The 12,460-nt window shown below is 35.6% G+C and overlaps 1 protein-coding gene across 2 annotated transcripts in view; it reads left to right on the top strand.

The window, feature by feature from the left end:
* Nek7 (NIMA related kinase 7) overlaps window positions 1-12,460 on the top strand; it is a 134,715-nt gene that overhangs the window by 58,471 nt on the left and 63,784 nt on the right. For both annotated transcript variants that reach the window (XM_071600199.1, XM_027945680.2), the window contains exon 2: window positions 1,831-1,915. In XM_071600199.1, the coding sequence (XP_071456300.1) occupies window positions 1,859-1,915 (57 nt within the window). In that variant the 5' untranslated portion in view covers window positions 1,831-1,858. The remainder of the gene's footprint in view (window positions 1-1,830; window positions 1,916-12,460) is intronic.

The following is a 12,460-nucleotide window of genomic DNA, read 5'->3' as shown; positions in this document are numbered from 1 at the left end:
TGGAATACTTAATGTTACACAATGTATTTCATTAGTTAAATGTTAATAAAAATTGCAGGGCTGGGGCTATGGCTCAGCAGTAGAGCACTTGCCTCACGTGTGTGAGAAACTGGGTTTGATTGTCAGCACCATGTAGACCTCTATTTTATTTACTTACAGCAACAACTAAAAATATATATAAAAAAATTACAGGTCTGCTTGAATTCTTCAGTATATTTACTGTCTCTAAGAGATTCATACAACCGGTAATATTTATTTCCCTGAAGTCTTTGACCAAGAAACCTTTGTCATACCCAAAGAGTTCATTCCCAAAACGAATGTTTTTTCCTCTATAGTTTTTATTGTTGCGTATTAGTATATTTACAATGTATAACAATATAATTTTCCCTGTATCCTTCCACATCACTTACCCCCCTTTCTTTCTCCCATTTCCTTGTCCCTTTCCTCTATTCTGTTGATTACCCTTGGCTTTTCATATGATCACCCCCACCTTTTCTTTTTTCCTCTCTGGTGCCCACAAACGGAAGAAAACATATGACCCTTAATCTTCAGAGCTTGCTTATTTTGCTGAACACAGTGGTTTCAAGTTCTATACATTTTCCTGCGAATGAAATAATTTCAAAAAACATACTGATTTAACGTTCAAAAACGAATCAACATAATTAAAAATTTTAACAAAGTAAGGTAGAAAACCTTATGCCTCTCAGCAGAAACAACCATTTGACAAAAATCTAGTCTTTTGGAGAATAGAAGGGAATTGTCAACCTTTTGAATCAGGGCATCGATGAAAAATGGAAGCCAAAATTATACTTAATGGTAGAAGATTGAATACTTTTGCCCCAAGATGAGGGACAAAAAGATGTCTTCTATTTATTGTACTGAAGGTTCTTGCCATTGCAGTAAGGCAAGAATCAATTGAATAAGCTACTTGAACTAAGACAGTGGGAAAACAAAAGGTCAAAATACAGAAATTGGTTACTAACAGTAATTAGAAAATTGAGAACAATTCACAATATGTAGCAGTATTAAAAATATAAAACGGGAAATAATGAGGAAAAAGATGTGAATAATCAGTAGATTGAAAGTGAAAATTTTTTCTTTTTGGTACCAGGGATTGAACTTGAGGATGCAAGCCACATTCCCAGTCCTATTTTATTTAGAGACAAGGTCTTGCTGAAGTTCCTTAGTGCCTTGTGGTTGTTGAGGATGACTTTGAACTCGCTATCCTCCTGCCGCAGGCTCCTGAGTTGTTGGGATTACAGGCATGTGCCACCTCATCTGGCAGGTTTGATTGTTTTGGGGAGGTACTTGACATACCATTGGTCTTTAGCATAGGTTTAATGAATTAATGGGTGAATGTTTGTTTATAATTATAAAAGTATACATAAAATGTATACATAAAGTATACATAGAAATCATATGAAGATTGGCCTTGTAAGTTTAAACCTAATGTTTTTAGAATATAAATTGCCTTATTAGGGATATCAGATATTAGCATGATTATAAGAAGCTTAGCATGATATTGTAATAATGTGTAGGGTAAAAAGAAGTGTCATAGATCTACTTATAGATGTATCACCTTAGTGGACTGCAGAAGAGAATATTTTGTAAACAATACTACTTGAGAGAAGCAGATGTGGTTGAGACTAAATATTTGCGTGAGCTAAGCAGCTTGGATTAGCAAATGGCAGAAATGAGAGCACAGGGTCTCTTAATTTTTGAAGTATCATGCGAATCTGTCATTTGAATGCTTGTGTCAGGCATATGATTAACATGAATTGGTAATGCTTACATTATGTAAGTTTCAACTTTACACTTTTTTTTCCCCAGAGTTCTGAAATTTCTATTGCTTCAGACAATGGATGAGCAATCACAAGGAATGCAAGGGCCACCTGTTCCTCAGTTTCAACCACAGGTAATTTATTCAATTTAAGTGGGCGTATGCATACCTATCTGTATTAAATATGTGTGAACAATAAGATGGTACATTTACCTTAGGAAGTAGCCCAAAATGCTAATTTTGAATTTCTAAATTTTTGTAAGAATTATTTGCTTTAAAATGTATTGTCATACTTGCTTCCCATGTACATATGGAAACCAAAGAGCAGCTTTATCTTTTACCTTTATTTGAATGATGTATAGGCCTTAAGTGTGGCTAGTAGGCCTGGGGAGGGGAAAGGGGAAAAAATGAGACTGTCTGGGGTGCCTGCTATCCTTTTTTAACCTGCTTTTGCTTTGGTGGCTGATCTACCTTGCCCACAACTTCTATTATTGTTTTTCTCTGTCAATAGTAATAATTTATTTCTCTTTTTAAGTAGTTCCTTGTTTTTTGTAAAATGGAAAGAATATTTCAGTAACAAATGTATATACACTATTGAAATTTACCATTTGTTATTAATGCCTGTCATAAAGCTCAGTATGTAACGATATGTTTAAAATTAACATCCCTGTGCGGGGCTAGCACATCATTTTTATTGTTCTTTTTCATAAAGACTGTTTTTCAGCTTGGTGTTAAAGGCATTCTGTAGTAGGTCTCAGATATACTCTCCTGGCCTTGTCCTCGTTTTGCTCAGATGGTATTTCTGAAGGTGTTTGAGGAATTGATAAGATGTTGTTTCAAATGAGATCTGTAGACAAATAGGTTGGGAGGTTGGGGGTAAACAGTTGCTTATGGCAGTACCTGTTCGAAACCTTCCTGTACACATATGCATTGGGAATTTTGAAGAGAGTGATATAGGGTGTAGTGGTTTCCAGTATGATCTATGGAGTCCATTTCTTTTAATGTATCTATTGACTTCTCCCAGAAGTACACTTCAGAAAACACTCCCTACAAAAAAGCTACCTTTTCTGCTTCTGTGATGTTTCTCATTTTGCACTTTCCTCCAGTTTTTGAAATCCTGTGCATCTCTCAAGGACCGTCTAAAATGACACTTCTGCCATGAGGCTTTATCTTGATCTGAATGTGCTTTCTTCCCTTGGATACTTGGTTATTCTTTGCATCTCTTTCCTGGTACTTTTGACACCTTTTTGTAATTTTTTTTTTCTAATGGGCATTTTCCTTACCTCTTGTATTAGGTTAAAAAATTCGTGAGGGAAAAGACTGTCTGCCCTATGCTACCTACATTTCTCACATGTAGCAAGGACTCAATAAGAACACATAATTGAAACTAACCAGGAAGTCCTTAAAATTAACATTTTTAAATAACATCTTTACTTGTACTTTTAGGTTCCTTTTCTTTGTTATACCAACCTGAATTCCCTGACTTGAGACTTTTTACCTTAAAGTTAAGTCCAATATTTTAATTTTAAGAAGACTGTTTTTCTTAAATTGACTACCTGTGCTTTGGTTAATGGTCATAAATTTTATTATCAAGTTTATCATAACCTTTATCCAGTAGATATAGACATTATCTTGGTGCCAGTCTTATACACATATGCACACTGTTGTACTATATTGTTTCTAATGAAGACAATAAAAGAACACCTCTAAAAATTAGGTAGTTCATGTTGATTTTGAAACCCACAGTTTTGAACAGTCCTGTATCAAAGAAAAAAAAAAAAGGTACTTTCATTTTTGCCTCCTACTGACTTGCCAACCAGGAAAGGTCGAAGTGGCAGTAGGAGGCAAAAATGAAAGTAATTGTTTTCTTATGAGACTAGGCTGCCCCACGGTATAAATTTCAAAATTATAGACATGGTTCTGCATTTCTTTTCACACTGTTCCTTTCTTTTCTACCTCCTGCTGCTGCTCCTGTGTGGGGGGACCTCTTTCCCTGTTGGAAACAGGCAAGTGTCATCCCAGGCTCTAGCTGCCTTGTGGTAAGTGGGGGAAGGGAGAACACCTTCACCCCCTCCCACCCTACCCCGCTCTGCCTTCAGACTGATGGTGTGAGACAGTGAAAGAAAGATAGATTACCTGACAGGAGCTTACGGGCGTTATTGCTTATTAAGTCTTTGAAAAATGTTTCTGCTCTCAGTGGCATTATTTTACAAGACTGGGAAAGGACAGCCTCTGCTCCAGGTTGACAACCTCCTTTTGTTTTGTTCCACACCATTGGCCTGAGTAATGGGGGTGATGTGGCAACATATGGTTAGCCCAGTGACTTCTTTCACTTTTGTAATGCTAATGTAAGTCTGGACACAAACAGAAAACTAAGAAAGTAGGCTTTCTAAGTGTCAAGTAGCAACTCCCTGTTATAATGATGAGTGATGTATATTCTCAGCATATCCTTTCTTTTTCTTGTTTTGAGATGAATAATCTAACCCCATGATGTATAATATGTGGTCTCATTTTCAGTATGGTATGAATTCCTCTTTAAGTTACAGAATGTGAAATTCATGTGTCCTTAATTGTTTTTTTGTATTACTTTCATTCTCTTGAACTTGGGGGAAATTGTTTTCCTATTGGCCATCCTCCCTAGCTTTCTTCCTCCTTTGAATACTTCTAATGAAGAGGGTACCAAAAGGATATTTTGACAAGATTCTTGTTCTCAATATTTTCTTTCCTTTTATGCTATTGTGGAACAATACATTTCGGCTATTTCTACTTTTTAAAAAATTTAGACTTGTATAATAGATGCTGATGGAGAAATAACAAAACATTTACTTTTTACTGTAAGACAATGGAAATTTAAAATACATTACAAGTTAAAACATTGAGTATTTTGATTTGTGCTTATTGCATGAAGCAGGCTATATGGTGCTTTCACTTTATGATGAAGTTAAATATAAAACAATTATTACCAGAGTGCAATTCTATGAATTTCTCGGAAGATTGTAATAATACTTAGGGGCTTAGGTTATGGATTTTTATTTTATTTTGGTAAATTTGATAATACACACTTTGCCCATGAAAGAGGGAAGACAACAGAGATCTGCAGGTGGGTGGGGGAGGGAAGGTATTTTGTTTTTACAGCTTAGAAAGGATTAGAATCTTAGTTTTCTGACTAAGGTAAAGTAGACTCACCATTCTTTAAGTTTCACGGCAGTGCAAAACACCTTTGGTTTATGATTTTGCATATCTGTGAAGTGAGCATAAAGACAGGAGATAAAGTCTACCTTGAAGCATGTTCAGGGAAGTCATCAAGGTTTATTTGGGGCCAGAAAGAAGACAGACCCCATGGACTCTATCCAATAGATAAGATTTTTGCATATGATCTCTGTTACGTTCCTCTGAAGTTTATCTTCCAGATTATTCTTTGGGCAATAAGGATTATTTAACTTCTTTTAATAAACCAATTTTAAAAAGGTACTTTGCCATAAGTCATTTCATAGAGCTTCTGTATTTGAAAGTCTTTATAAAAATATAGGTAAATTCTTATAACAGTTCAATCTTCATTGATGCAGGTGCAAGAGAATGAGCAGTAGCTGTTTTGAGGAAAGAAAATTGTAGTTTAAATTGATGGCCATGAATCTTAACTAAGGTGTGATGCTTCTCAGCAATCATGTCCTTAGTCCTATGACTCCCCATGCTCCTCTCTCAAATCTTCTTAAAGTCTCAAAGTGTCCTTGCCAACTTCACTGTCAGCTGATAACCATATTTCTATTTCGCTGAAAGCACTGAAGCTATTAGAAAAGAACTTCCACATCCTCCTTCCAATATCTTTACTCATGTAGTCTCCCTTAGTTGCTATCAGATGATCTAAGCACATGGCTCTCAAAGGCCAACCCTCCTAGAGGCCCCAGATCCCATCTCTGTTCTCCACTGAGATTACCACCTTCTACTGGGCACAAGGCATTTTCAGTCTTCATCTTACTATCAGATGAATTGTACTCTTCTTGAAACCATTTCTTTATCTGGCTTCTGGGGATCTTGTTTTCTTCTTGACATTTTGGCCCTCCTTTGCTGATTTTCCTCATTCTGTAGAGCTTCTTAACAGTGGTGTGCCCCAGGACTTGTTCTTGGACTTTCTATCTGTGTTCCTTACTTGCTGATCTCTTCCAGTCTCATGATTGTTCTGGAGACTCTCAAAGTCAGCTTGACCTGGACCTTGGTCTCTTTCAAGCTCAATACCCAGTTGCCTACTTGACATCAGACTTGCCTACCTTAACCCTAATGTGTATAAAATTGAACTCTAAATATTTCCCCCCAAACTGTGCTACCCCTTGTCTTCTCTGAGTGAGTGGCAAGTCCATCCTTCCTGTTCTGTTCCTGAGGCCAAAACTCTAGAGCTATCCCTGACTTCCTCCTGTTTCTCTCATCTCATATTGAGTTTAGTGGATACCCGAGGCTGTTGATTACCTCCTCTGTTGCTATCACCTAGTTGAAGGTTACTTTAATTTTTATCTGCTGTATTTCAGTAGCTTCCTAATTGGTCTCTTTGCTTCTACCCTTGTGCCCTTCCTTCCCTGTCCATCGTTTCCATCACGGTAGTCAATGACCCTTATAAAATTTCAGTCAAACTGTGTTTTGTTTAAAGCCTTCTGGCATTATCCCATCAGCTTGCTCACTCATCTTCTTCAAGTGTATATTTAAACATCACCTTCTTTTTTCACTTGGTGAAAATTGAATCATCCTTCGATTTTTCACCAAGAGAAAATCGAATCATCCTTCCCACCTAGAATGCCTTCCCTGTGCTATTTCTTTTTCCACACAATGGGAAAAAAATGCTTATAACTTTTTATTTTGCCCATTATCTTTTTTTAGAGTATAAGATCTATCCCTGAATCCCAGAATGGTATACATAGTAGCCGTTCAGTAAATACATGTTGAATAAATACCTTGGTTTCAAATCATGCCATCCTTTTGTCTTCAAAGATCACCTTTTAAATATTAAAATATGTAAATATTTTAAGATTTCTCTTTCATTACATGTGTAACAACCCACCCCATCCTTCCTTTCATGTTGAACTTCCCCACCACCATGGTTTAACTAGAACCCACCTCTATCCCCCTACAACACCATTTCCCCTGTAAGCCTCTCAAGCGGAGGTCAGTTATTCTTCCATACCTATATACCCCTGGGTTGGGAATTAGCAACAGCAAGCTTCTCCATCCACAGTGCCTCTTCCAGGCCACTACTACAAGGATGGGGAACTGCAATTTTGAGGCTTGTGCTGTCCAATTAAAGAACACTTATTACTATTATCTTCTGACCTGATTGTCCCTCATATTAGTTGAAAACTTGATCACTATGCTCAGTCCTAATGTCTTCATCCTAGGTAGTAAAACTGCTGCTACTACCAGTACCTGCTGACTACTGAGTACTTGCACAGCACCTTCCCTGTGCTTGACACTTCAAATTCACTGTCTCATCTAATTCTAACAGGCAACTTGTAAGGCATTATTTTTCACATCTTACAAATGAGGAGACTGAGCCTCAAGTATGGACTAACTTGCCCATGGTCACAGAGCTAATAACTGGTGGTATTTGGATTCGACCCAGCTGTCTGATTGCCAGCCAGAAATTCTTTAAGTCTTATAAAGCTCCTCAAATGCTTCCTGCCAATCTTATTACCTCATTTCTTATATATATATATATATATATATATATATATATATATATATATATATATATATATATAATTATAACCTCAAAATTTGTCTTCAAAGTAAAATTTATTCTATTCTGCCCAAGATTGCACTTTGGTTTGTGATTATTACAACCATCCATCTAGTTGTCTAACCTAGAGACAAGGGATCTGATCCTTCATGTTTAGGTAATTTCCATATTCTCTTGATTTATACCCTCTAATAGATATTGAATCTGCTAATTCTCTCTATATTGATTGGACCCAGATTATTGTCAGTTGATGGCTGGATTATTGCTGCAGTGTTGTAACTGATTTCCTCATTTCCATTTACCATTTCTGCTCTATTCTCTATAATGCAGTGAGTTACTTTGCTTAAATATACATCTTCTTATAGTCTTTACCCGATTCCTTCTGGGTTCTTATCCTAGGATGAATTCTGCATTTTAAGAATGTAACTCAGAAGATCTGCATCATGTGGTCATCTTGCTCTTTCCTACTTGGGGCTCAGATTCAGCCACATCTTGATTACAGCATGCTTTCTTTTATCTCTAAATCTAGGGTGGTAAGGTGATGGTCTCAGGTGGTATTCAAAGAAATATAGCCACTAATGGTTCATTAGAATGTATATTTCTTACAAAAGTGGCTTTATGAAAGAGACTCTAGGGGAAATATCATAGTAAAGGAAATGCATAATTTGAAAGATTAAAAAACAAAAAGGTTCCTGTGGGGGAAAAATGATTATGGGTGGTTCCTTATACTAGTGTGCTTATTATATGAGTGAATGATAGATAATGGTAATTTGCATGTGCTTGTTGAGTAGATAATTAAGCTCTAATTGAAAGTTAATTTCTGCCTCTTCACCTAAATATTGGTAAATTATATTGTGTTGTATTATGTGACTTTCAGTTTCTTTAGCATTATTTTAGGAAAAAGTATGGCAATGAGCGTACTAAAAAGGCTATCACATGATTAATGATTTCAAAATACTTAAAGTATCTTGGAATTTGGATTGATGGCATTTACATGTGTAAGAGTGAGAGGTCTCATATTAAAGGAAGAACCTTGAGAAATTTAAGTGATTTTTGAAAAGAATGAGAAGACAGTAAGGATTTTCTTATCGGTTGTCTTGGAGTTCTACTTGGAACAGTTCTTTCAGAGTGATTGTGGCCAAAGATGAAGCTGACATTAATCAAACCAGCTTTCCAACTTTATTTGGAACTGAGTTAAAAGCTTGAAATATAGTCTTAATAATCGCAATGATGAAATCTCTGGTGTTTGAGGGTGAATTTGATATTTGAGAATAATCCAAAGTCTTTTAGAGCTATATATTTACTTGGTGAATAAAGTAAATAGTCTTGGTATTCTCTTTGTGACCAAAATGATATATTATTAAAGGAGACCAATAATTTTCATGTGACTCACAAGCTAGCTGTCATTATAACTTCAAATACAGAGTTTCAGGCACATCTGCAGTGGTGGAACCTTTCTGGATAAGAGTCTAACTTTTCATGTGATCTGAAGAGCAAAACTGAATTTATGCATTGGTTTATTAGAAGTCAGTGGTGGTGTTCTTACATTTAGGATACCTATACATTTTATTTTCCTTTATATTTTTAGCATGTGAATTCTATGATCTTGTCATACAACTAGGGCCATGTTTCACATAGCTTTCTTACTATTCATTAACCAAATACTTCCCAAATTTGGGAATTTTGATAATTCAGTCACATTAAGTATTAGGGGAGGACAAAGGAATAGAAGGAGTCTCTAGTGGAGTTGTGTTAGGGTATCCATTTGGGGGTGAGGTGAATACCTGGAACTAGTTAAATGCTACACTAATCTTCAAAACCATTGAATGGGGTAGCAATGAAAACAAAATATTCCCAGTGTGAGTGAGCACAATGAGAAAGCAAGCTGAGGGTGATACCCGGTGGAGCATCAGCATTTTGGTGAAGAATATGCAGAGGAACCGGAAGCAAACAGGATTCTATCTAGCGCAGTGGTTTAGAGCATAAGCACTGAAGTTTGTTTGCGTGGGGTCCAGTATAGGCTTCCCACTTCTTGGTAATGTGACAGAGGGTAAGTTACTGCACAACTAATGTCTCAGTTTTCTCATCAACAAATACAAAGAATAATAGTTGTTATTTTTTTTTACAGTTGATATGGAGCTTTATTTCTGTATTTTGCTTGGCATGTAGTCAGCATGTTAAATGTTATTAATGATAGTGATGATGATGACAAAAGGTTGCCAATAATTATCATGGTCCACAGATTTCTCCACCTATTGCTTTTTCCATATCACATTATTTGCTTTCTCACATTTTTACCTACCATCCGCCTAAACTGCTGCTTCCAGAGCCTTGTTTATTTCAGTAAATGGTATCACTGTCTATCCATCCTTCCAGATGCTCAAGCCAGAAATCTGAATCATTCTTGATTTCTCTCTGTCCTTTAGTATTAATATTCAATGTCTTGACTCGGGTCTCTTGACCTCAAGATCATACCTTGATTCCTTCTGTCTGTCCTTGGCATCTTGCTGTAACTCCTCAGGCCAGGTCTGTTATCTTGTGTTCAGTTTCCCAGCTTCGTCTTACTCTGCTGGTCCTCTCTCCCAGTTCTTTCTCCACACAGTACCATGAGTTGCCTTTGTAAGGGATGTCTCAGAACACACAACAGAGTTTCTTTGCTTCAAAACCAAACTCCTAGCTGCTGCTGTGAAACCTCCGTGTGGTTCTGTCAGAAATTACATCTTAACTTCTTTCCTTATTACTGTCTTCCTTGCTCACCACCCTCCAGCTGCAGTGTGTTTTTTGCTTTCCATAAACATCAAGCTCATACCTTCCTTAAGACATTTTTTCCACCTTGTTTTCTTTTTGTATTACAGGAAAGTCCAGGTATATAAACAATGAATCATTTAATTTAAAAAAATTGAAAATATTTTAAAAATTAAGACTTTTTTGCCCCACTACTGGTAACTGGACCCAGGAGCATTTTGCCACGAAGCCATGTACCCAGATCTTTTTATTTTTAGACAGGTCTCACCAAGGTGCCCAGGCTGGCCTCAAACTTGAGATCCATCTCTGCCTCCAAAGTATCTAGAATTACATAGGCTGTGCCACTATACCCAGCACCACTTGTTAAGTACAGTTATATTCCAGATATAGAATGGGACAAACTTGTACTCAAAATTTGTTACGTCTACAAAATTTTAATTTCATCAGGTCTCCTGTTTCTTTTTTTATTGGCACATTAGACATAATAGTGGAATTTGGTTTTTGTCTTTTAATCTTTGTAAATGTCAGCCAGTCTAAAATAATATATACTATTTTCTAACACATCAATGTAGTTTACTTCTCTGCATAGAACTTAAAAGTGCAGAATAAATAATGGATGTGTGTTTATTGTTAAACCCTTTATTAATATTTGTGGGATAAATGAGTAAATTGTCAAAACTGTCTTTATCAGTATCTGTCTCAGTAAAAGGTCTTTTCTCCCATATTTAACTTTATTACATGTAGCTGGTGGTTTTCATGGGAAGTGAGGGAGATGGGAGAGTCTGTCATTATCTTATGATAACCTAGGAGAGTGTGTCAGTTTGGTGACATTGGAATGTAGTAATTAATAATGCTGGGTAATAAAATTAATGATGATTAAATGCTATACATGCCAAGGTCTTAGAAATGTTTATGTATTTGATTTTATTTGGTCACTCATTTTCCTATGCTACAGTGAATTTCTTCCTTTATTTGATAAAAAGCTAGTTACAGTGATTAATAGCAGTTTAAACGATGTTGCTATCTTACATTTAGGTGTTTCTAGAAATAGTTCCCTTTTGAAATAGGGAGATAAATTTTCAAAAGGGAAGAAGTGCAAATAATTAGGCATGCTGGGTTTTGTCTTTTTTGGTTTTCAGTAAGGTGTGTAGAAGATAATATAGATTTGTTAGATACTGTCAGGATATTTTGGCTTGAATAGTTTGGAGGTGAGTAATTCCTATTTAAAGATAAAAAGAAAAAAACAGTTTGAGTATGTATGCTAAATGTTGAAGGGCATTTCGAAGTTTTGTTACTTTTAAATCATGGAGAAATTTAATAACAAAAATATATACTAATTTGCTTAAGTAAACAAAGCGAAAATCAGCAAGAAGAGATGAGTTTGATAATGAAAACCTTATTAATGGTGTTAAATATTGTAATTAATACTGGCTTGTGTATTAAATAACTGATAACAATACATCTAGGAATTATCAGGACATAATTTTCTCTATGGGGAGTCTCTTGGGTCCATGCTGTGACTTTTCTAATTTCCCTAGAGAGAATTATCATAATGTTTTCCTGAATTATTTTATTGCTCAGTAAGTGTCCTGGCCTTCAAATTTTACAGGAAATTAAAGAAATTAATTTTCATCCTAGGAAATTATTACTTGTTTAAGGGGTGTGTACCTATGAGAGTAGAGCCAGTGGCACACAGAATGGACTTTTTTTTAAAAAATGAAAAGTAGTGTTGTAAAGGAAGCACAGCAAACAGACGGACATGGAGAAGTTAATCCCAATTACTGTTGTTAGCTAGGTCTGTTATATGATTAGAATTCGATGTTATATGATTAGAATTCATTCAGATCAAAAGATAGTCATTAATAGGAACTTAGAAATTTAAGGTATATATAAAGCTTCATTTACTCAAGTGTTTACTTTATTAATTGATTTTTGATTTTGAATATTTTGAGATATCAGAATACATTTATAATATGGCCTATTAGTATATGTATAGACCCAGATTCTTAAAAGCCTAAACTTACCACACCAAAAAAAAAATGCTTCCAAGATTAGTTTTACTTACGCTCCATGAAATGAGGAATTGTGTGTTTATAGTTATTTAAAAACAAAGCTATATAGCAGCATGATTTACAGTAGCCAAGTTACAGAAGCAGCCAAGATATTTAGCAATAGATGAATGGATAATGAAAATGTGGTGTATTTGTTTTATT

The sequence above is a fragment of the Marmota flaviventris genome, chromosome 12 (assembly GCF_047511675.1).
Source record: "Marmota flaviventris isolate mMarFla1 chromosome 12, mMarFla1.hap1, whole genome shotgun sequence".
NCBI lineage: Eukaryota > Metazoa > Chordata > Mammalia > Rodentia > Sciuridae > Marmota > Marmota flaviventris.
This window is presented reverse-complemented; position numbering and strand designations above follow the sequence as displayed.